General features: G+C 47.4%; 2 protein-coding genes across 2 annotated transcripts in view; both read right to left on the bottom strand.

Moving 5' to 3' along the window:
* On the bottom strand, window positions 1-25,451 carry Fam3d (FAM3 metabolism regulating signaling molecule D). Its single transcript, XM_051206690.1, has 11 exons — window positions 25,261-25,451; window positions 15,503-15,550; window positions 13,345-13,452; window positions 9,943-9,945; window positions 9,768-9,788; window positions 7,780-7,897; window positions 6,693-6,751; window positions 5,168-5,218; window positions 3,146-3,230; window positions 1,386-1,512; window positions 1-275 (listed from the first exon to the last, which is right to left on the bottom strand). Exons 2-11 carry the CDS (start codon window positions 15,513-15,515, stop codon window positions 186-188), a joined length of 675 nt encoding a protein of 224 aa, XP_051062647.1. The 5' UTR covers window positions 15,516-15,550; window positions 25,261-25,451; the 3' UTR covers window positions 1-185.
* Window positions 1-25,502, bottom strand: part of Fam107a (family with sequence similarity 107 member A) — a 243,880-nt gene that overhangs the window by 59,674 nt on the left and 158,704 nt on the right. The window lies entirely within an intron of this gene.

Below are 25,502 nucleotides of genomic sequence, written 5' to 3' on the forward strand. Positions count from 1 at the left end.
GAGGCTGCTGCTTCTTCAGAGAGGAAGTGCACATTGTGTAGGGCGTGGTCAGTGCATCTCATGTGGTTTCTCACATTCTTCTTCCTTGTCACCTCCTATCAGCACAGACCCAGCAATCACAGGCTCTGCTCTCAAGTCCGTTGTGTATTCCGTTGACTCCCTGGACCAGAAGGGCCATGGCCACCCTAAAATACCTTCCGTGGCACACAACCCTCCAGCTCTAGTAACTCCGGCCAACCTTCATATTTGTTGGTTTCTGGGTTGTTCTTTAAGAACTAGGGAGAGAAGACAGATGTTTCAGACAATGGGCAAGGCTGTCTAGGACTCATGCAAAAGTATTTGCAGTGACCCTAAACACTGGGTGACCTCTCTTACCTCTGCCACAGCTTCCCTTTAAAGATGGGGCAAGAAGCTCAGAGAAGAACCACAACGTGCTCGAGGTCTCATAAAGGGGATTGGAGCCCATGGGGGCACCAATGACTGGGAGAGCTTGGAGAGCCGTCACCCTTTTCCACAACCTCCATTAGCCCCACTTAAAGCCCCAAACCACAATAATAAAAGCATGGAAAAGAAGAATGCTAGCAATTATTGAGCATCAGCTGCATGCCTGGCACTATCCCAAGCTGCCTTGTGTATGTAATCTGCACAACAGCCCTGAAAATGCGTGCACTGTGCTGTAAACTGAGGCATGGATAGGAAATGTCACTTTGTGTGTTTTCCCCAGTTGGGAAATTCTTCATGTGATTTCTCTAATGTGTTACCAGTGTGGGAACACAGGACATCTTTGGGGCTTTGCTGAATGGCCATCTGCTCTTGATGGACCTGGATCCTTCTCAGCAGGAAGGAAGAAACAGTATGTGCCTGGCCAGCGCCACTTAGCTCTGCCCAGTGTCCTGACTCTCCTGTGTGGGCTAGAGCCCAGCCCAGGCCCTGCATTCTCTCTCACTCAGAGGCCAAGGGTGTTCTCTCCTTTCTTCTCCTAGGTTAGGCTATCTTGAACTCGGCCTGATTTCTAAATGCAGGTGATGGTTAATTTGATTGCCCATTGGCTGGACTGAGAAGTGGCTAGGATATATCTGTGCTAGTGTTTCCAGAGATGATTAATGAAAGGGGTAGTTATTAACCCAAGTCATCTCATCCACAGTCTGGGGCCCGAATAAAGGGAAAAAGGAGACAGTCGCCGGCCTAGGCATTTGCTTTCTGCCCCTGGCCTCTGTGAGATGAGCTGTTTTGCTCTGCCATGATGGTCCTCCCTGCTGCTTCTGTGCGGGGTCTCTGACCAACAACATAGCCTATGGGAGTGATTGTCTCCTCCTCCCCCACCTCCTCCCACCCTACAGTTCCTTGTCCATCTGCCTCCGACAGGGAGGCAGCCAGGAACCTACCTGTTCAAAGGGGCTTTTATTCTTAAGGTCTTTGGCACCTAAGAAGACCCAGCTGTCCCGGAAGCCCAGCTGCTTTGCGTAGGAACTCCCCAGGTTGGTGAAGATCGTCCTGATATTGTCATTCATTCTGCAGAGGACCAGAAAGAACGGTTTGGACAAGGATAAAGGACATTGATGGGGGGTGAGGTTCCCAATGACCTCCCTGACTCTCCAGCTGCACACATAGCATCTGCCTTCTAAGGCTTCCAACGTTAACAGGATTGGGCTCGGGGCCTGAGGCTTCCTAAGAGAGCTTTGGGTGGGGCTGGGGAGGGGTTTGGACAGTACTGCTCTATTTGCAGGTGCTACACATGTTCACATGGGAAACACAGGGCATCGTGAAGAATTAACTGAAAGGAGGGGCTTGCTCTTCTCCCCTGTGGAAACCATCGTAATCATTTTAACATGGCCATCGTTCTAAGAGATGTACTGCAGGTGTTCACACAGATGTGCTGTTGCGTGATTCAGTGGGTGAACACCAAGAGTGTGTCCACCCAGATGTGTTGTTAGGCTATTCAGTGTGTGTACAAGAGTGTGTTCACACAAGCTAAGCTGGCATGGCATTCACTACACAATTTGATTTAAAAGGGGCCACACAGTGAGTGTAGTTAGTCATAACAAACTAGGAAGCACTCGTGGATTCTTCTCTTCTTCTCCTATGTTGTACATTCATGTACATGTATGATTGCATGTGTGTGGGCATGTGCATATGTATATGCATATGTGTATGTGTGGTGGTCCAAGGCTGATGTCAAAACTATTTCTCATCACTCTTCTAATTTATTCTTTTTAGTCAGATCTTCTCAGTCAAATACAGAGCTCACTGATACAGTTGGCTTGGCTAGTGTGATTGCTTTGATAATCTTTTGTCTTGGCTTTCAGAGGTTAGAATGATAGGCTGGCTACTATGTCTACCTATCACTGATGTAGGTTCTGGTAATTTGAACTCAACTCTCCACTCTTACTCAGCAAGCTCAATAGCATTGAGCCATGTCATCAGTCTGATGAACACATGTATTTATTTTGTTCACTCAGTCCTAGCCGGTGAATGCTGTGGTTTGAATAAGAATGCCTCTGGTAGGCTCATATAGTTGAATGCTTCCTCATCAAGGAGTGGAACTGTTTGAAATGATTATACAGGTTAGGAAGTGTGGCCTTATTGGAGAAAGTGTGTCACTGGGGATGGGTTCCAAAAGCCTATGCCAGGCTCAGTCTCATTCTCTACCTGCAGACCAGGATGGAGCTGTCTGCTACTTCTCCAGTATCAGTCCTGCTTGTCTGCTGCCATGCTCCCTGCCAGGATAATGGACTAAACCTCCGAAACTTTAAGCCAGCCCCAATGAAATGCTTTCTATTGTAAAAGTTGCTTTGGCCATGGTGTCTCTTCACAGCAGTAGAACACGAAGATAGTGAGCGTTCTTGCAAGTCCTTAATATTTTTCCACACCATCATTTGTGTGTGTCTTCTTACATGCACAACAATGATATATGTCATCCTGCTATAATTTCTGTAACCAGCCAGTGGCTACTGAATGGACTTTGCCATCATTGTAATGAAGATCAAGGCGTGCCATCCAGAACATCATTTCCCAGATTTCCCTGATTCTTTTCTCAGGATAATTAGCTGGAGGGTAGGCATTTCAGGAGAATGGGAAGTGCATGCAGGCGTGAAGTATTTGATTACATCACCATGCGGCCTAACAGGTGGCATTTCCCACTTACTTGGTGCCTGGGTCATCATAGGAGGCCACCAGCACCAGCGCGCTATCAGGTATGTCTTCAAGGAAGTTCATCAGGAGCTTGGGTTCTGGGAGAGGAAGAAAAGAAAGGCACTGGTCTTTAGGAGAAATGCTGCTGGGACCTTGACTCTTTTCTACCTAATGACCCAGAGAGCACCTGGACCAGGCTAATGAGGAGCTCAGAAGCCAGACAGAGGCAGTGTGATGGGGACAGAGCTTCCTGCAGCACTTATCCTACAGGGAAATGTGAGAAGGTAATAAGGGGACTTCATTCATGTGACTTGAAGTGGTGACTAGGGACTGTCACTTTGAAGGTACCTGGGCTAGGATGTGGCTTAGTTGATAGAGCACTTACCTGGCATGCACAGAGTCCTGAGTTTGTTCCCCATCACTTTAAGGAGAAAGGGCCATCCAAAGAAACCAACTAATCACTGAGCACAAAATCTAGCACCCTGACCTGAACCCAGAGCCAGAGAAAGAAACACGCCCTGGATCTGAAACTCAAACCGGTGAAAGAAACACTTTTAGCTCTGAACCCAGAACCTACGAAATATACCGACTCTGAAACCACAGACAGAGAAACACACTTTGGCCCTGGAACCAGAGCCAGTGAAAGAAATAGGCCCTGACCCCCAAACTAGAGCCAAAAGCCTAGTGAAAGAAACAGTTTGTCCCAGACCAGTTAAACCAACCAATTCCTGAGCAGAAAAATCTCCCTGGGAAAACCTGGCCCTAAGAAGCCCTAAATAAGCCCTCTGCCTGTTTAGTTGTGGGCTGTGCTTTCCCACCCTGGCGGAGGCAGGCACTCCCCTGGACTCCCCCTTCCTAAATAACTCTCTCTCTCTCAAAAGAGTCTTGGGAGAAGATCTTCATTTGCCGGTGTAGAATGCTGAGAAGTTCCCTTAGGAGAATAGAAGACCCTGGCTGAGATGCTCCCTTAGAGGGGCTGAGCAAGACAATAGCCTAACAACCTTTCACCAGAGCTGGAGGGGATTGCTACATTTCTGCAGCAGCTTCCCTTTCAGCAGAGTGCAGCAGAAGTGAATATCTGCTGGGAAGCCCTCTTAAGGGGAACAGAGCAGAGCTCAGCTGTAATGGCTACCTTTAGGAGAGGAACAGGATTGCTATATCCTGTGGGGAGGCCATCCTCCATCACATCCCAGCTTCAGGAATGGCTTGACTCCCTGTCAGGTCAGGATACCTTTCCCTTCAGGGCTGAGCTGTTGTCCTATTGTGGCTCTAGGTATAGCCTGGCTTCTCAACAGGTCAGGATACCTTTCCCTCCAGAGCCGTAACACTCGCTTAAAAGCACCATTTAGACCTAGTGTGAGGGTACACTCCTGTAGTCCCACCACTTGGGAGATAGAGGCAGAAGGACCTCATGGCTTCTTCTGAATTACTACAGTCTAGGCTGTTGTTCATTCTTGGTTACATAATGAGTTTGAAGTCAGCTTGGGCTATATGAGGCTATCTCAAAACAGCTCTCTGGGGTCTTGTGACAAGGATGATCAACATCTGTAGAGAGATGGCGGAGAGGTCACCTCTCAGAGGCCCTGTCCGTACCTTAGGAGGTTATGCCATATGCCCACCAGAGATCTCTGCAGCCTTAGCTTTTATAAAGCACTTGCCCTAACAGGGCTTGAGCAGGTACTAGGGCCATACGCCCTCATCCTCAGCACAACACTGGTGCACAGATGTGTGGTACCAATGCCAACCAGTGCTTCAAGCACACCTCTTGGGCTGCCTGAGATGGTGTGCAAAGCTTTCTAATTCCAGAGGTTGGCTTCATTATTCTCCTTTCTTACTCCTTGACCCACCTTGGGCATTTCTTAAAACCAGCTTCTAAATAAACTGTTATACTCAAACCCTCTTATTAGAATCTGTGCCTGAGTCTAACTCAGACCCCAGGAAGGGGTCTAAAACAGAGCAACCATCGACATTCGCATCCTTGCATCCACAGTAAGGGGCTCACCCCCACAACATCAGTGCCAAAAGAGGTGCCTACCTCCAGAGTACATGTCAAAGCTGCCCTTTCTCATCACCTGTCCTGTAGTTCCTAGAAAAAAGAGAGAGTTAGTACTTCCCACAATGTGAGTCACCCCACTTGCCATTTTTCTGACTCTGGTCCATGGGTCATGTAAAGCCGAAAACCAGAGTGAGAACGGAATGAACCTGAGTCTTGCGAAGGTCATCGGGGCACAATAAGGACATAACACTGTCCCTGCTGGGGCTTATTTGAGAGGCTGAAGATCCAGAGCCTAGCAGAATATGACCACTCAGAATCTGTGTTCTGCCATGACAGTGGCTCACACAGGGTCCAGCATTTTGTTCTTAATTTTTGCACAAATTCAATGGGCTGTTGGTTTGAAATGGAATATATCTAAACCGGTAAGTACTGGATATATTTTCTGCAAAATTGTGATTAAGGGCATGGCTATAACTCTTTCCACATAAATGGGGAATCTGCAAGCCAAATCTTCCAACTTTTGGAGGCCATGGAATTTTCAGTGATAATGGTCCTCAGATTTCCAGGGTCTGAAATTGCTTTCATGGCTTTTGGGAAGAACCCTCTATTATCTGGAGGAAAAACCACAGGTCTCAATCTTCACTACTAGATGGTAGTATTGCAGAGAGTATGGCAGTGCCGACACCATAGGGAAGTGGCACATCTCCAGGTAAATAGGCAGGCTCACCTGGCAAACCCTCCCAGTCTCAGAGCCATAGCAACTTTACCTGGGGACTTTGGGAGGGATTATGTTTCTGGGAGCATGCTCATTTGTGGTTTTTTTCTAGAATTAGGGTAGATAGTCTAAACTGTTTCTCTGCACAGTAAGAGGTTGGGGATCAGCCATGTTTAACTATGCTTTGCTGCTCTCATTATTATTTACAAGGAGCAGAGGCCCGATCTATACACATGCCTAGAGACACTGCAGTGCAAGGAGGCTGCCAGCTGGAGTCGGCTAGGTCTGGGTTCATGTCATACAAAGTATATGCCCAATGTGTTAGCTTTTATTGTCACAGGTGATTAGTTCTTATACTTTGTGAGTGGCCAGACAGGAAGTCCCAGTCTGGGACCTTCCTGCCATCTTCCTTTCCCTGATGCCTGGAAAGGGTGTCTCATCTTCTCCCTGCTGCTTTTTAGCTGCAGCTGACCGTAGCTTGCACCCTGGAACCTTCTGTGATTACATGTGCCCTACCTGTTGCATTTCAGTTCCCTTACTGTGGCACCCATGGATCATGAAGCCAGGGCCTGGTTTGGATTAGCTTGTGTTCACATTTGTAGACTGAAGATCGATATGTAATCAGCGTGTGATCTTACCCTGCCTCTGTGTGCCCACTGTGGCTTCATGTTTGTCTGTCTAAGCTGGAGTGGCCTTGAGGGTGCAGCCATGGTTCAGAGCAGTAAACTCTTGGACAGGAGTCTAGGTGATCAGGCCTGTATGATCTGCTGCTCCCCCAATCCAGTCTTGTCCTGTCCCGAGTTCTACAAGGCCCTTTCCTGGGTCTCAGGTGTGATACTGGCCACTCACCATTCACCAGAGCGATGTTCAGGCCTCTGCCCACGTTGTTTCTCACTGGACTCATGATGCTGCAGATAAAGAAGGAAAGTAATAATTCCCAGGAGCAGAAGGAAGCTCTGCTTTTGTGATGGGGATCTTGAGAAGGCTTACCCCTGGGTCCCAGGGGCACTAGAGTTGCAAGATATTTGATTACACTGTGTAAAGGTTTGCCACTAGGATTTCTTCTGGAAGCCTGTGGTGGGCTGTGTTCTTTGTGCTGTGTCCATGGCACATTTGGGCCGGTCTGCATAGATAAAGAGGCAGAGTCCTTGCCTAGGATTTTAGATGTTAGAGTATGGTGCTTCCACACCCCAGGATGCAGGAAAGTAGAAACTGGAGAAGTTCCCACTAGGTCAGCATCCACATTCTATTCTCCCCTTGCCCAGGACCATAGTATTTTTCCATTCCCAAGGAGACCAGTCCTGGAGGCTCTCATCCTGGTGACATGCTAAGATGATGCTAATTTGTCAGAGTGTGTGGCAGCCTCCCTTACCACAGAGAAGTCCCATTTTCAGTGGGGGAAAAACAGCCAACAGTAGAAAACAGAACCAAGGATGGTGTGAGAGCAGGCTTGACATGCAGTTTGAGTTGCCAGATACTGCTCACCCTGAAGTTCCAAACCTGTGGCTTCAACTACACAGACCAGTACTGACTCTGTTTTGCCTAAGCAAGTTGCATGTAGGTTCAGCATCTGTCCTCCATGGCAGGATAAACTGAACTGGGAATGAGTACATAGATTTCCCCCACAGGATATCCCTTACATCAGAAGCCCAGATCTGCCTTCAGCTTGGCAGGTGATCCTGTCTGAGCCTCACTTTTTTTTTTTTTTTTTTTTTTTGCCTTTACAGCAGGGACAACAACAGCCCCGCCACCTGTGCAGGGAAGGGGGCAATTAGCAAGGGGAGGCTGAGCCAGGAGCTCTTCCGCTGATTGCTTGGAGTCAAAGGTAACCTGGGAAAGGCATGGGCTTCTTCACAGGCCTGTCTTGATGCTTGACTTCAAATGGATGAACGAATGAAATGTAAGCAAAGAAACACAGCCACCCCTGGATACTTACATTTCATTTTCAAAGCACATGGAGGGGCCCACGACGTTAGCAGCCCCGCTGCTGATTTTAAATGCAAAGAAGTTGTTCAGGCAGGGCTTGCTGAGCCCACACTTGGTCTTCGGGACTCCTGGGAAGGTAACACAGAGTTCTCACATCTGGGGAGGGCACTGGACCTTGGGGTTTTGTTCACTTCTGGGCACTGAAGAGCCTCCACCAATGGCATCTAAATCTCCAGGACTCTGGCTGAGGGTCTGGCCACCCCAAGATTAGTTTGAGGGCTTCCTAAGAGAAGTTGCTTCTGCAGGATTTGCTCATGTGCCTGTCTGAATCATCCTGGTAGATTCTGTGCCTGGGCTTGGTCTTTCTTCACAGGCTGAACATGAAGCCCCTTAGTTTGGCTTGGCTTTGGGCTGGGAAGGATGATATGGAAATTAAGATAGCAGGCTGAAGGTCTCCCTGACCCTCACTGGTGGGGAAGAGTCTAGGCCCCAGGGACCACAGCTGGAGTTCCCAGGACTTGCTTCTCTAACTGTGGCTAACTCTGGCAAGCCCCATGTCAATAGGCCAACCTAGGCCTGCTTTCCTCGAATGATTTCCTGTCCACCAGCTTCCACTCTCAGGCTGCTGCATGGAGGGAAGTGATACCCACGAGGAGGTCTCAGGGGAGCCAGGATCTGCTTTCTAGGCTGTGGCCGATCAGCTGTCTCCATAGCTGATCTGAAGCCTGGTGCCGTTGCTCTGGGCTTTGTGTATTGTCATGTGTGTGTTGGGGTTGGGTTATCAGGAACTATGAACAGCTCTTCCACTGATCTGCTATGTGGTTTTGCTAGAAGTTTCTCCAATTATCTTTGCCGATTGTCAAGTCAAGAAATTGGTTTTCTCTGTCCCTGTCTCTCTCTTTCCCCAAAGAGTTATTTATTTATTATGCATACAGTGTTCTGCTGGCAATTATGCCTGCATGCCAGAAGAGGGCACCAGATCTCATTATAAATGGTTGTGAGCTGCCATGTGGTTGCTGGGAATTGAACTCCAGCCCCGGGCAGGCAGACTTTCTCTTAAATGTCAGTTTGGACCTATTGTGAAAGGCTGAATGATAAAACTCTTGAAGATGGTTATGTGTTTGGAGAGTGAGGATGTGGGAATTGACTAGTGAGGTCTGCTATGGGATCAGGAAGGGTAAAATGTAGTATAATGCTTGAGTTTTCTATTCCTCTTGGCAGATGATATCTGTAAGATGTCATAACTCTGGGTCTGGTTTAGCATTAGACTGATGAGGCTTCAGAGGGTGAAGATCAAGGGTAAAATGGTTATGTTCATTCCTGTAGTCTGCTCTCCACAGTGCTATGTACATTGGGCTCCCAAGCTTTCTTAAGTCAATACAATCCTAACCCTGAAGCTCAGCTGTCTTTGGAGTTACCATGTTGGGTTGGGATTTGAGGGCCTTGGCAGGGAAGCCTTATTTATGCAAAAAGCTGTTGGAGAAATAGTCTCTGGACAAACAGGGTGGGGGTGTTTGACTTCCCTACTCATCACTACAACTGTTTGGCTTTAGCCAGGAGATTTCACTTCTCTGAGCCTGTTTCCCTACCTCTAGAAAGGAAACAACGTGGATGCTCAAAGGGGGTGTGTTAGCTTTATATGAGATGCCCATGAGGGCAGACTGCATCAACCTGAGTTAGCATCAGTAGCAGCCATGCTCCTTCCCCCTACCTTCTTTGTTCCTTGGGAGCCCGGTCCTTGACAAAGCCCTCTTTCAATTCTGGCTCACAACAGAGAGAAGAGGCAGGGTACCCAGGAAGAATGGCAGAAGGAAAAGAGTTAGGCCATGTTCCTACTGATCTGAATGTCTGAGAGTGACCACCCAGCCCCCGCTTCAAGAGGCACTAATGTCACAGAGCGGGCTAGGAAGACTCTGTACACCTGTGTTTCTCTGGTGCCTGCCCTTGGGACATCCTGCCCAAGGGCAGATGAGGGGCTGGGGCTGGGGAGATACTCACGGATCTCCTTGGAGGGCATGCCTGTTTGAGAGAAAGAATATGGTTAGTAAAAAGGTACTTAGGCCTTTTACAGGAGGGAGAGTGGGCTGAGGGCTGGGCAGTGGGAACAGGAGACCTTCATGTGGTGCCACTGACAGACTAAGCCCCCCTGTTACATCTGGGAGCTTTCTCTCACTTGCTGCTGCCATCCATTCATAAATAGGCACACCTGCATATACACTCATATGCATATATGTGCAGGGAGACACCCATGCACAGAGACATACATGCACATAAATGCATATTCAACACACATGAACAACACATACATATGCACAGACACAAATTATTCGTGTTTAAAAGCAAGCTGTGGTATGCTGTGAGAACCCGGGAGATTGAGCCTTAACCCTGTGTATATGGTGGGTATGATATTTAAGCACCATGTGCCTCAGTTTGCTTGACAGCACACAGCAGGCATCACAACCATCCTCCCTGGGCTGTGGGGAAGGATCCAGTGAGACCCAGAGGGCCTCAGTGACAGAGAGAATTATGCTGCTACTGCTGGTGCTGTGGTCCCAGCCTGTGCTAGGCCTTAGGGACCCTGGTCATTTCCTGGCATCTTATCTCATTCTGTCTTAGTTGTTTTGGGGTTTCCAGCTCAGGTGTCCACCCACCACACTGCTGTGGGTCCTAAGGAACAGGAGAACACAAAAACGTCTGGGGAAGAGTGTACCTTTTCTGGGCCCTATCATAACAAATGTCCAAGGCCAAGCCAACCACAATACCATTGTCCTCTGGAGACAGAGCTCTTCTCTGAGTTAATATAGTCCCTTGGCCATGGTGTGTGTGTGTGTGTGTGTGTGTGTGAAAAAGTGCCCTTTGTAGTTACAATGTGGGCATCTGAACAGCTGGTAGCCACAGTGTATCCTAGAGAAAAGCTGATCATGGGTGTAGCTTCTACCCTGTTGAAGGTAGGCAGCACTTAGGGGCCTGGGGAATGTGGCTCAATTGGTAGAGTGCCTGCCATCATGTACAAAGCCCTGAGTTCAACTTCTGGCATCCCATAAGCCAGGCACAGTGGTGCCCACTTGTGATCCCAGCACTCAGGAGGCAGAGGCAGGAGGATCAGAAGTTCACTGTCATTCTCCATTTGAGGCCAACCTGAGCTGCATGGGACTGTTTGGACAACAACAACAACAAAAACAACAAAAACAAAACAGTAGCCACAATATCGAAAGGTACAGTAAGACGAGCCCCACAGCCTTTGTGGTATCCTGGAACCAGCATCACCTGACTTCTCAATAAAGAGACTTAAGAGACTATGTAATACTAATTAGAGTTGATTCTGTGTCTTCTGGGTAAGCCTAGAGTTTTTAACCTCCTCATCCCTGTGCTGTGGGCCTTGGTGGCCTGGCAAAGCCTGTGAGCTTCTTAGAGTAAGTCTGTCCTCACTCTCTGGAGATACTTAGTACTTTCTTCTAGAGCAGAGCACAAGTTATAAAGTGCATAAAATAAACCAGATTGGATTATGAAGGAGGCTAATCATTATCATCTTTCTGTAGAACAACGATAAGCATAAATTTGTGCTGTTATGTATAGGCACATGAAATCATAAAATAGGGGTGTGCCCCCCCCCAGGCAAGAGCCTGTGAAGTGAGGAAGTGAGGGGAAGTTGGCCCATGAGTCTGGGCAGCTGTTGGCTTTCTGTCTTTCCCACTGGGTACACACCTGCATTTCTGCAGACACTGGATTAGAGGAATGCTGATGTTTTGGGAGCCATAAGCAGGAGCCACCTTTTCCTTATGTTGGGGTCCCTGTGACCTCACACAGAGTTTAAGCCCTGATTCTTGTGGGTTGAGGTTATTGGCTTGTCAGTTCCCAGGTAACTGAGCTTTGAGAGATAAATAGTTACTGGATGAAGTCTCTACAAGAGTTGCCTACTGCATTCAGACTGTCCTGTATAAAACACCCTGATCCTCATGCAAAAGGCCTGGTTCACATCTCCTTGAGGCCAGCAGACAGCAGAATCCATTTCTGGTCTGTAGAAACAGTATCCCTGGATCAGGGACATGGCAACCACCAAGTGTCCATATAAATGAAATCCCAATGTGGGCTCTGTGTCTCAACGGACAAGAGGCAGATGACATAAGGGCTATCAAGCCCTCCACTATGGAGTTGTGCTCAAGGTGGGGTTCCTGGTTTTTTACTTGTCAAGGGAAATTGGGAGCCATGTTGAACTCTGTCAATGGTACTGGTTCTTAGTCTCCCAGGAAGGCAAACCTAAGGACACACATTCCTTCCCTTCTCTCTTGAACGGTTTTGAATACACACATCCAGTTTCCATCCCTGTTCTGACATCTAAGGGAGAACTTGGGTTAGTTTTAGAAGTCTCCTTGACTTTCTATTTTCTCAGAACACACATGAAACCATGCCACAAATTATGCACGAGTCTACTATACAACCACATCAAGGACCACTATCTGAGGATATTTGTGTATCTTAAATGAGAATGAATAGGTAAAATGGTAAGGACTTGTCCATCTACTTGTGTATTCATTTACTCACCCATTCTCTCATCTATCCATTCGCTTACCTATCTACCCACTAACTCACCCACCTACTTGCCATTCTATTTATCAGTTCATCTATCCTCTTACTTACTGATCCATCCACCTACCCACCTGTCATTCTATTCTTCTGTTCACTCACTTGTCAGTCTTCCTACCCTCCTGTCCTTTCATTCACCACCTATCTACTCACCCACTCATCTATTCATTCACTTACCTATCAACTAACTCATATTATTAACCCATAGCCACCCTTATCGTTCTATCTACCCATTCATCTATCCATCTACCCAACATGATATAACCATCCATTTACCTACTTATTAATTTATCTACCCACCTACAAATCTACTCATCCATCCATCCATCATTCATCCATCCATTTTGTTTGTTTGTTTTCTAGGCAGGGTTTCTCTATGGCTTTGGAGGCTGTCCTGGAACGAGCTCTTGTAGACTAGTCTGGCCTTGAACTCACAGAGATCCGCCTCCCTCTGCTTCCTGAGTATTCACTCATCAAATAATTATTGGCATTGTCCTAGATATGAAATCCTTGTCTTCAGGAAAGTTATATATTTGGAGGCAGAGTAAGGCAACAACTAGGGAAACAAATGGCATGATGATGATGATGATTTTTTGGAAAGAAATAGGCTGACATGGAAGAGGCTAAGTGAGGAGGATAGGCTAAAGCTGGAGCCAGGGAGGTCAGGAAAAGCTTTTGAAGTGGTGATATTTGAGCAGGGTGAGTGGAGCAGGCCTGCAGGCCCTGTTCAGAGAGAGGGTTTGAAGCAGAGGAAACGGCGGGTAGAAGCCACTCACAACTCAGACAGTATTATTTCTTCACTTCCATCTTTCCTTCCACTGTCCTTCCCTAGGCCAGGGCCTGGGACATTTCTGTGTTCCCCATGGCTTCAGCCTTCCTGACAGCCCAGAATCTTACACTGTGCCCCACAATGCCAGTGCACAGCTCAGCACATCTGGCTGGCTCCTGGGTCACCCTGGAAGAGAGGTCCTGGGCCATGAGCTCCACTTACCCAGCCAGCGTGGCAGACGGATGGTTTTCCTGCTGAAGCTGATGTGGTTGCGGAGAAAGACCCACATGGCAACCAGGGTGAAGATGAAGGCCACTACACGAATCAAACCTGCAAGTAGGGAGACTGTTGGGTCATCTGCCACACCCCAAAAGGAGGCTACAGTGCAAAGTTCTTGTCAATTCCAGCAACACCACCAATGTGGGAGACCCTCCATTGTAGGTGCAGCCCTTGCCCACACCATGAGACTATGTTCTGAGTCTACATAGAAGACCATGATGGGGTCAGACAGTGAGATCATATCATTAGATTTTGTGAACACTTCCAAAATAGCCTTTGTGAATGAGTTAAAAGTGCTCCTGCTTGGGCCCCAGTTAGCTTCCTAGAGAGAACCCATAGAGATGTATTGGGGTCTGTACTGTGTGTAGGAGTTCACCTTCTCTGAGCTGAAATCAGTCCCAAAGAGTAGATATGGAAAGACCCTTACTGCTGAGGTCCCTGGCTTGGAGGGCTCCACCTGCAATCCCTCCTCATTTAGACTCTCTCACGTCATCTTGTTTCTTTCCAAATACCATCACCATACTACTTAGTTGTTACTTGACTCTATTTCCTGGAGTATACAAATCATGTACTAGTGTGTGTTTGGTGAATGAAAGAAAAACAGGTGGATGGATAATGAGTGAGTAGAAGAGTGGATGAGTGGGTGGATGGATGGATGGGTGCATGGATGGCTTACTTTGTTGGTATTATAGTCATATTAGTAGGTAGTATTCTGGTGACTTGGGGAGCTGGGGATATCCTCCATAATTTTCATCAGCTCAGAGGACTTGTTGAGCAGTTTCAGAGCAGGCATAGCTCTCCAGCCTCCTTTGCCTCACAGCCAGAAGTGACTCTGGCTCCTACCACTGGGGAGCAATCCCATACCCCGGGGAGGCACCAATAGCCCATCAGAGGTATAACCGATGGCTTTCATTTGGTTTGCGCATACTCCTTGTCCTCTGGTGCACTGTGCTTACGAAGCAGAATCCCTTTCAGGCACCAGTCCACATTTGACAGCATCCATTCTGTGCCAGGTATTATGCTGACAGCTTTATCTCAGATTACTTCAGTTTATCCTCCCATTAAATCTTTGCGCTCACCAATGTATCACTTCACAGATGAGGAGACTGAGGCTGGAAGAGGTAGCTGCTTTCTCATGATCACTTGGTAGAAGTGAGGTTTGGAATCCAGGCAAATAAGCCAGCTCCAAATTAGGTGCCGTGCTTTCTCATAATTACCTGGGAGTACAAGTCGGGTGCGAGGGTTGCACACCCTCCCATTTCAGCGCCTGTAGAAAGGGGTCCGTCTGAGGGTGTGCCCTGCAGACCTCTGCCTTATTGTGGTGCCTGTGGTGATGCGAGGACCCTGAAACTGTCCTCCTTGAGGCCACTATGTGGTCCCTGACTTCTGGCCAGAGGCAGATGTTTCTAACCTGGGATTCTAGGCAGATGGAGCCATTGTGAAGTGGTTCCTCAGCTCCCCCAGCCTGTAGGTGTGTCCAAATTATGACCTGCGGGACACAGGCATCCTAGGATAGCTATGAATGTGACTCAACTCTAAACTTAAAAACACTTAAAGATTTTTGTCTTTTAATGAATGGAGAGATGGATCAGTGGGTAAAATATTGACATGAGGATCTATGCTCAGGTCGCCAGCATACATGTCAGAGCCAGGGCTGAGGTATGTATCCATATCCGTAGCACCACTGGAAGAGATGGGTAGAGACAGGCAGAGACAGGTGGATCTCAAAAAAATACAGTAGATTGAGAAGAAAACATCTGACACTGACCTCTGACTTCTATGCACATGCACACACACAGCATGTATGTATGTATGTATGTATGTATGTATGTATGTATGTATGTATACATGTATGTATGTATGTGTATATATAACTTATTAACAGTTCTACAGTGTGGGCTTTGTAGACAACAATATTGTGTCATAATGTTCAAAGGCTGGACATACCATCATTCTCTTGTATACTGTCTTCCTGGAGTTTTTGCTGGGACCTTTGACAAGAGATACTGAATCACCCCTGGGGCTGGACTGGGTGAACATGGATGGTGGAAAAGAGAATTTTAGAGCCCCCATGCCAAGAAGCTGTAGAACCCTGTCCTACCTGCCACTCTCATCCTGCCAAGGAGAATGGCTTGGAGTCAGCGTTAACCTGTGGAGAGAAGAAAGTCTGATTACAAACTGGCCTCTGGGGTCTGAAGATCAGGGAGGGTGCTGAAACTGGCATTTAGAATCCTTTGGCTTGGGTTCCTCCAGCCTGTCTTGTGAGCAGGGAGCAGCCCCGCCTCCCACCAGTCTCTTTCACTCAGGCTCCTAGTGAATGCAGAGATTAGAAAGTAGAGGAAGGTGCATCTTAGAAGGCTTGATTTAGCTTCACTCCCTCCCCACTCCCTGCCTTCCTCCCTTTCTCCATCCCTTCCCCTCTCCTGTCTGAGTGCCCAAGCACTTAAGGCTGTCAAACCAGTAAAAGCATCAGGGAAGAGAAACATGTGGCTTGGGTTGATGTGTAGAGTAGCCAGGCCTGGCATCCTGCATGCCAGCCAGGTGCTGTATGAAAAAAGAACATTTTAAGGGATTAGTAAGGTCAGCTCACATGGTTAGGACCAAGGTCACTCAGCAGGTGAAGTGAGAGGAGGGACTGGGACACACATCTGCAGCTACAAGGGACCCCTGCATCCCCTCAGGTCCTCACTTCCAGTATGTTTTGTCTCAGAAGAGAGTTTAAACCAGAGTTGTCTTCTTTTGTGCATCCTGAGCAGGCTCTGGGTCATCCTTCCCACACTTCTGTGTTGCCCTCAGGCACTGGGCAATTAACAATAAAGTGGCAGCTTTGAAGGCTTCCTGGAGGCCAGTGTTAACTAGAAGAGGGGAGAGCTGGGTGGTGGTAAATTGGAGCCCGGGGCAAGTGGTCTTTCCAGCTTGTTGTGATTTCATTTCTCTCCTCCCCCTCCCCCTAGAATGTTCTTTCTCCCAAGAATCTATCTTAACAGACTTCATCTCAACTGTCTCCAATGTCCAACTGCCACATGATTGGCAGAGGGAAGAGCAAAGAGTCTTGGTGGATGCTCAGGGACACAGGAGAACCAGGCGGTATTATTTACAGGAGTAAAGAGGGCCAGATTGGCAGCATCTGGCTTCAGGATTGGGGTGGGGAGCAGCAGGGCAGACTGCCTTGGCCTCTCCAGTCTGAAGTCCCTCCTGTTTGAGTTCCTGGCTGCCCACCTGACACCTGAGGGGCTTCTGGACCTCCAGAGTCGCCAGTGTGTTCACTGTGGCAGGCTATTGTGTTGTGTGGCCAGAACTTAGGACTGGTTTGCTGGTGAGGGTGAGGAGTTGTAGGGAAAGGAGAGACACCAGGAGCAGGTAACATGGGTGTGTGGGGGGGGTGTCTTTTCTTTGTCATAACTGGTTATTCAGGTTGCAGTTTGAGATGCAGCCAGGCCTGGTGGCCTAGGACACAGATACAACTGCAGACTGATTGATGTTCACCCAGCAGGACAGTTACAGGGAAGGAATAAAAGAAGGGTTGAGAGGAAGGTTGAGTTGCTTGAGCTGTGCCTTCCCTCCCTGACCAGAGAGCCACCCAGCGCCCCTGTCCTTGGCCTCTCTCTCTGTCCTGCCCTTCCCCATGCTTCCTGCTGATTTCTGCCTCCAGATCAATTCAGGAGTCTCAAATCCTTTCTTCTCCCCCGCGGGCCTGTGTCCTGCAGTCCACAGCTGCAAGAGCACTGGAGTGCTCAGTAGATATCGAGAGATGGGATGAATTGAATCCTGCGCGGTCCTGGAAGGGTAGGATGATAAAGCTACCTCATGAAGAAGCAGATGGAAGTTCATAGGGACCAAGTCCTTTCTAAAGCCACACACATATTGTGGATTTTATTCTTGAAGCATTTCCTGGGCATCAGTGTGAAGCCAGCTTGGATACTAAGCACAGGGGATTGATGTGACAAGTCACATAGTGCCCTGAACTTTGCCCTTCCTAATCTTTTGTCTGAATGCTGTTACTAAGAGTCTATGTCTGGAACAATCTTACTCAACTTGCAGGCCTCATGGCAAAAAACCCCTTTCTCCAGGAAGTTTTCTGTGAGCCTGGACGTTAAGGGTTAAACACATACATGCAGTCCTGGAGAGAGGAACAGTCATGTTGCCCTGCCACATGGGGCCACAGTATGGGGCTGTTTCACGTCCTTTGTGATTGTTTGTGCAGTTACTAAGTGACTCAAACAAGAGCAATCAGATAGTTTACTGATGGTGTCTGGAGGTCAGGAGAGAGGTGCTAAGAGACACTTGTGTGAGTCTGGGCTGGTGGGGTCAGCGTGAAGGCCTGGTTATAGAAGAGTTAAACAGTGACAAACTTGTGATGAACCTGGGGGCTGCATCTGGGGCTCAGACAGATGTGGGCTTGCTGCTTGAGAACTGTGGCTCGGCCTGGGTACAGTCTCAGAGCCTTGAGAAAGGGGTGATGCTGTCTAGCTGTTGTGAAAGTGGGCAGGCAGCAGTCACTCTGTCTAGGAAGACTGCTCGCCTGAAAGCACCTTGCCATCTTGCTTACAGGGCTCTCTCCTTAGTTCTCTGTTTATATTCCTTGTTGGCATCATTCCCATAGGGATGTTGATTCTTTCAGTGGAGCCAAGGTGTCACCACAGCATCTCCGCCTGCTGCCTGTGACATTTCCTTGCCTTTTTTTTTTTTTTTTTTTAAACCGTGTTAGGCATTAAACCTAGGACACTGAGCATGACAAACATATGCCTTAATACTGAGCTCTACCTTAACTACCCAGTCTCCATCGCCACATTTCTTAAGGGCCCTGCAGGTTCCAGGATGTCAGTTTCTTCCTTTTTCCTGATTTCTCTGTGCTCTGTGCTCAGGTGACTTTGAGCTCAGCCCCAACCTGCCTAGAGCTAAGGTGGACGGAGAAAGGAGAGTATCTCCCTAGGCTGAGGACGAGCTGTTAAGGAACAGCCAGAACATGGTATCGGTGTCTCTAGTGAAGTGAGAACTTCATCTGTTAAATTCTGACTCTTGGACCTTTCCTGCCTTCACAAGAACCCCTCCATCGAAGTACGGGAACTGCTTCTGGCTGGCTGAGCTTTTGGCCAGCCCTCCTGTCACCTGCATCTCCTCTGGACAGTCTTTATTCGTGTCCCAGCAGCAGGCACATGGAAGGTGTGCTGAGAATGAAGCAAAGGGCTTGCAAGCGGGCCCTTCTCCCTCCACCAAAACGGCTCCTTCTTATTTCATATCATTCTGCCCTCAAGCTAGACTACCCAGAGGATGTATCCAGACTTTAGAACCCACCTGGCTTCTGCAAATTTAAGCCCTGGTTATTTCCACATTGTTCGTGGACATTTCACAGACTGAGTCACAGAAGGCTGTAGGTCGCTGTCCTTTCGGGAGCTTCTACCTGTTCCCCCATCCCTGGGATTCATTGCTAGAGATGAACACTTTGGGAGATGCAGGTCCTGCAGGGCAATGATAGGGTCTGGGGGACACAGCTCAGGGTGAAGAAGATGAGACCAATGTAGAGGCATGATTGAGAGTGGAAACTAAGACTTAAGGGACTGTGAGACATTTGCTGACAGTCCTGCTAAGGCTCAGCCTGGGATCGGGGCTGTGGGAGACCCTGCACAGGCCCAGTTGTCCTTTTCCCTCCTGCTCTAATCACACCTGTCCACCCTGAGTAACTAGCCTGTGTGGGGCCACCATTCATCCCTGGATAGTCCTTCTCCCAATGCTCTGATATTTATAAGGAATTATTGATGGTGTCACCAACATAAAGGGAGGTTTGCAGTGAATAAATCCATAAACAATGAGAATGCTGGTGGGAACAATTTGTTCCAGTGACATTTATTTAGCAAGGAAATAGCTTATTTCTACAATACCCTGTCCTCACTATTGTCTTGTAGAGAAAATTTAAAAATGTGTAGGTACTGCTTGGTTTTTATCAATAAGACACAAACCTAGACAGGTCTGAAAAGAGGGAACCATGGCTGAGAAAATTAAGAAAAAGCCCCATAGATTTATCCACAAGAGACAATAAGATTGGTTTGTAGGTAAGCCTACAGTGGGGCTTTTTTTAAAACTAGTGATTGGTGGGGGACATACCACCTGTGGGCAGGTGGTCCTTGGGAAAGTCATGAGCAAGCAAGCCAGTAGGCAGCATGTCTCCATAGCCTCCGCTTTACTTCCTGCCTTCAGGTTCCTGCCCTGCATGAGTTTTTGCCCTGGCTTCCTTCAGTGATGAAGTGTGATTTGAGTTATGAGATGAAATAAACCCTTTCCTACCCACGTTGCTTTTGATTGTTCTGTTTTATCACAGTAATAGAAACTGTAACTAAGGCATTAGATATCTCTGTGTGCATGTGCTTGTGTGTGAGAATGCCTGTGGAGGCCAGAAGAAGGTGTTGGATCCCCTGGAGCAGGAGTTACAGGAGGTTGTAAGCTGCCTGTTGTGTGCTGAGCCATCACTTCAGGCCCTATTTAAGAGATTTTTACTCTGCCAGTTCCTGGGGCTTTCCCAGGATAAGATGACAAATACTCTGTAGTAGGTACTGTATAACCTTGAATTATTTTAACATATTTAATCCTGTAGCAGGTCAGTGAAGAATCTGGGGAAACAGAGTCACAGAGTGAACAGGCCATATAGCTGAGTCAGAGGAAGAAAAGATTTCAGATGGGACAGTTGGTGTCAGGAGTCCACTTTTCTTCTTTAAATTTAAGGCAGGGTCTCAGATTGGCATCAAACCCTATACCCAACCTAGGCTGCTCTTACAACTCCCTGCTTCAATCTCTAGAGGGCTGGGATATAGGCATGTGCCACCGTACCCCCAGGAGGTCCCATATTTAATCAACTATTGTAAGTTGGATCAGGTTGGGAATATTTTGGGTTTTGCAGGCCATTTATTTCCACAGATGACAATTCAGCCTTGCTACTTGAGCACGATGGAAACTGTAGGCCTGTAAATGAATTGATGTGGATGTGTGACAATAGAGCTTTACAAAAGAGGCATTGGCTATCTGTGGAACCTAGTTAGCTAGCTCTTTGTGTGTGTGTAGTTCTGTAGCTAAAGATCACATGGGTCTAGGAGCTCCCTGGCCTGAGGCTTAGCTTAGGTGATGGTGAAGACAGATGTGTGAGACAAGAGGAAGTTTCTAAAGTCCTGTCTCTACCTTAATCCTCCTGAATAGCAGGTCCATGAGAACCTGTCCACTTTGATGTCTAGCTGCTTGTCTTCTATCTTTACATGGGTTTCAGAAGATCATTCCTCTGGGTATACTGGGTGGAGGTCATGGTCAGTACCCCATCTCCAACCCTACACCACTGCTGCCACCCAGGGATTCCCTCAGTAAGATGACTGCTTTAGTCCCATTCATTCCTGTAAAAGTTCAGGAAGTCTGTAGTGCAGGGTGGTTAATAATGGGACATGGTGGAGTCTGCTGTTGCCTTCATCATGGTATTGCAGGTATAGTCCTCTCTCAACCTGTTTTCTTATCTGTGCATGCCCACCATCATTGCCTATAATGGGAATTAAGTACAAGGGTGCACCCAGACTCAGTAGTCTTTATGAAGGGCGTGTTGCTTAAGGGACAAGTGTCAGCAGTAAAGCTGTGCTCCCTGCCTTCATCTCTGGGACTGCTGCACATACCCTTAACTTTACTAGCATCCTGTAAGCCCAGAACAAGATAGTCTTTAAATGATGAGTGGAAATGGAATTCCCAGATACCCACAGAGCAGCTGGAGAAAAGCAGAAGACATCATCCCACACAGTCCTTCTCTTTCTCTCAATTGGCTAAGAGAATCAGGGCAACTTCAAGAGCTGGACATCTTCAGGTAAGCAGTTTGCATCACCAGCATTCTCTTTGTTGAAAGTCTGATTGGGGTCATCAGAATACCAACTGAATTACGGTGGGGCTACCTGGACTATCAGGGTTCATTCCCTGGACACAGCAGGCCTGCTGAAAACTTGAGTCACTTCAGTCAGGTCAAGCATAAAGGAAATGTACTTACTTGTAGGTAATTTGGCTTCTATCAGAGGCAGATTAAAAACTCTGACAATTCAAGATGACCGCTTCTTGAGGATATGCTTGAATATATTTCATCTAGAAAGGTATAAAGACCTTATTCTCTGACCAGAGAATAAATAATCACAATACTGATTCTAATAAGCACAGTTGTTCTACCAACAATTTTGTCAGGATTCTTTTTTTATGAAGTACATTTTTACTGGTGAGGGAATGGTGATCTAGAAAGGTTAAGCCCAGTATCAGTTAAGTAGAATGGCTTAGGCAGCATTGTTATCCCTTACTTCTGTAACTAGTTAAGTGAGGTAGGAATGGTATAAGTGAGGATGTGGTGGGCATCTGTTGCCATGGGAACCTGTCTAATAGAATCCATTTTCTATTTTACTGGTGAGCACTCTGATTATCATTTGGAAAAAGACCTGTGCCTTCTATTCATTTGGATAGAGTTGATCCTAATCTATAACTCCAGGATGTCCCTATGGCCCAGGGCTTGATGAAGAGAGTAAATGACATCATCTGATTGCAGACATGGGATCATCCATATGCAAGTGACCCAAGCCAAGATGTGAGCTCTCCCAAGCTGTTTCAGCAAAGAAAAGATGCCTTTTTGTTGGGATTTGGAGTCCATATGACTCAGAACTAGCTGTTTTGAGGACATCTCTGTTACTCTGTAGGATAGCTTGCAAGAGAATACAGCAACAGAGACAGAATCCTAGCTATACCTCAGTCATCCTCAGATGCCAATGGAAGTCTTATTTTTTTTCCTCATTGAAACCTAAGATTCCTGCCTAAAATATAAGGATTTCCCCACTTACATAGGTAAGAAAGTTTCAAGTTAAACTCCCATTCTGTCTTTTCCTTTCCAAAGTTTGATCACAAGGCTAAAAGAATCAGGCCAACTCCCTGTGCCTTCAGCTTCCTTTCTGATGCCATTTTTTCCCATTGCTACCATTGCTGGATGAATACCTATGGGAAGATCTAAGTTCTTGGCATGGTTCATGTATGCAGCCTGTTGACTCTAGCTCCTGCCACCACACTTCTGCTCTTCTGCAGTGTTGTTTGCCATAGCTGCCTTCAGTGCTGTTTGCTTGGGACCCTTTGTTTTGTGGAATGTAGTCTCTTTTGCCAAGTCTTCCTGGCCAAAAAGTCTGTCACTCCCATTCCCAGCCTTTCCACTTTTGGCGGGTTGCCTTTTCTCTTCAGGTGTCAGCAGTTCACCTATAAAATGGGGCTAAGACTCAGCATGCAAAGTTGTGTTTAAGTACTTAATGCCATGCTAGATGCAGAGTCAAACCCCCACATGAACCACCTGTCATTTTATGATTGCTTGTATTGATCACACAGAATCTTTACCTATCTGTTCAGGCTTTTCTGTGAGATATCCTCCAAAAGCTCATGTACCAAAGGCTTGGTCCCCATTGCAGAAGTGTTCAGAGGTTCAGATCCAATAACTATGGGGATGGTTGGACCACAAAGGTTCTAACATTAGAACTGGTTGATCTACTGAGTTCATAGCATAATGGGCTATTTGCAAGTGGTGGACACGTTAAGAGGTGGAACCTCGTTGAAAAGAGTTGTTCATCGAGGTACGACCTTGAAGGATACATTTTTGTCTACAGCCTCTAGCTCACGCTCTCTCTCTTAGCTTTCCAGCCATCACAAAATGAGCAGCTTTGTTTCTCTGAGTACTCCACACCATGGGGCCCTGACATAGCACAGGCCCTGATCCATCACAGCCAAATGACAACAGAGTGAAAACATGAGACAAATAAATCATCTTTGCAGTTGGCTTTCTCACAGTGACAGGAAGCTGACCAACACAACACATCTCTTGTAGTGTCACCACCTGTTTTATTCCCAGTCTTCAGTATGACTGTTCTGGTAGAGTGTGAGCTTTCTGAGAAAGCGTTCTGTCATTTCAAAAAGCCTGGTACATTGCACAGTGCCTAGGGCACAGTAGGCACTGGACGTTGACAAGAGTATGTGTGTTTCCCTGCTGCATGCCAGCACCATGCCGAGTGCTTTACACTATCGAGTTTTTTTCAAATTTACATCAGTCAAGCCTCAAGGAATGTGTTAATGTCCTCGATCTTTATTTTTAAAAGAAATAAACCAGACCATGAATCTCAATAAGTAAATGGATTAAATCCCAATAAGTCCACTGTAAAATGGACACCCTGTTCTTTGGAGACAGAGAGGCTGACGCAAGAACAGAAGATGAAACAACTGGCCCAAAGAGACACAGATGGACAAAAGACAGATGTGGGGTCCAGACACTGCAGGTACTTCTCTCTGTGACTTTGGAACTGTTGGCTGCTCCCTGGGAGGAAACTTCAGACTTCCCACCTGCCTTCTAGGGCCCCCAAAAGGGTTGGGACCAGCCATTGGGAGTTTCAGCATCCTCTCCGAGAAACAGCCCTGCTGTAGGCTCTCCATTGTCTGTTTGAAGCCATATCAATCCTCCATTAGACAGACTGGACTCATCCCAGCAGGCGCAGCTGCTTCAGACTAAGAAAATATTGTCAAGACACTAGCATTTCTTCCACCACAGAGAAAATGCCTAAGTGCCAGCGAGGTTAGGCTTCTTAGCTCTGCAGATCTCCAGATTCCTACTGGATAGAGCAAGCAACTGGGGCCAATTTGCACACAAGACAACTCACTCAGGAAGAGTTGTGTAAATGAGCACACGACAGAATGCTCCAGGGTTCCAGGTGCAGATGCAGATGGAGCAGCCGGGAGAAGCCACCTCTCCCCTCCAGCTGTGCTTAACCTAATCTCACTTTTGACCACCAGTCCTTCTGTGCTCTGGCCTGCACTGCCCGCTGTGACCCCGCCCCTACCTCCTTGTCTTCCTACCTTGTAAGTCCACACCGCCTCAGCACATGCCTTCGTTCCTGTAAGTCATTTTTTGCTTTCTGGCTAGAACAATGGTGTATTTAACCTGTCCTGCAGGAAGTGCTCAATTACTATTCTGTGAGTGAACCATCTGCAGGGACACTCCCAAATCAGCTGTATCACAGGGCACTGAGCCTAGTGCCAGGGCATACACTTTGCAGCCACTCTGCCTGCAGGAATGAAGACTTGTCCCCATTTTTGGAGTGGGAGTAATAACGACAAATGGCCTCACAGAGGATACTACACGGAGTACACTTAGCAGGCAGCTGGTGCTATTTTCTGTCCCTCCCACAGATGCCTGATGAGCTAAAACTGAAGGGATTGAACCGGGATATTCTGCTCTTCATGCCCATTTCACAGACGAGGAAACAGATCTTAGGGAGAGGGACCAGCCTGACAGCACATTGCTAGAAAATCCTCAAAACCATGTACCTTTGTCATAACATTTCAGTTCAGTCTTTTCAGAGATTAATGGAATTTGTGGCCAGAGAACATCCTGTCCTTCCTCATTCATTATCCAAATATTTGTGAAACTTGATGCTCATCTAGAATGTATTCTTTCTTTGAAAAACATCAACCCATGGGTGAACTAATACATGCAGAGATTCTCTGTGGCCAAAGGATATCTACAGTGCAGGTTTTCAAATGCCAGGCTTTTGAACCTGAGGTCTTATCTTTGTACCCACATCAGGCATAACTAATCAATCACAGCATGAACTGCCCTGAGTGCTAATCTAGCCTTCTCCTTGTCCGATTGTCAGTTGGATTAGACCCCCTCAGATGAAGTCTGTCACGTCCCCCTCTTGCTTTCTCTCCCAGGCATTGCTTATTGTTCATTTCAAATCCTACCTGCTTCTAACATTCTGTCAAAAATGTGGACCAAAAGGTAAGCCCTCTCCAGCCTGGCAGAGACGGACCTGAGGCTCAGGGCTCATTCTTCCCTACCTTGGTGGAGAAGGAGTGATGAATCAGCTGATGATCCCTTGAGTCCTGGCTCAACCAGTGGCTTCCCTGGCCTGGCTACTGATGGAGCAGCGTCCTGGTTCTTGGAGGGGTTGTGGCCTTCCCTAGGCGGTTGCCCTCCTCTGGATGCAGCTGTCCAGAGGGAGTGACAGGCTGGTCACCGGCTCCCTGGAAGGGCAGCTGCTCCTAGCCCTGCCCAGGCTTGGACTTGCCATAAACCAACC

This window comes from Phodopus roborovskii, unplaced genomic scaffold (assembly GCF_943737965.1).
Source record: "Phodopus roborovskii unplaced genomic scaffold, PHOROB, whole genome shotgun sequence".
Taxonomy (NCBI): domain Eukaryota; kingdom Metazoa; phylum Chordata; class Mammalia; order Rodentia; family Cricetidae; genus Phodopus; species Phodopus roborovskii.

Excerpts from the sequence above, each read along its gene's own strand:
- Fam3d (XM_051206690.1), bottom strand. Across the intron at positions 7,898-9,767 it reads CATGCCCTCCAAGGAGATCC|GAGTCCCGAAGACCAAGTGT; the intron begins GTGAGTATCTCC and ends TTACCTTCCCAG. Across the intron at positions 5,219-6,692 it reads GAACATCGCTCTGGTGAATG|GAACTACAGGACAGGTGATG; the intron begins GTGAGTGGCCAG and ends TCTTTTTTCTAG.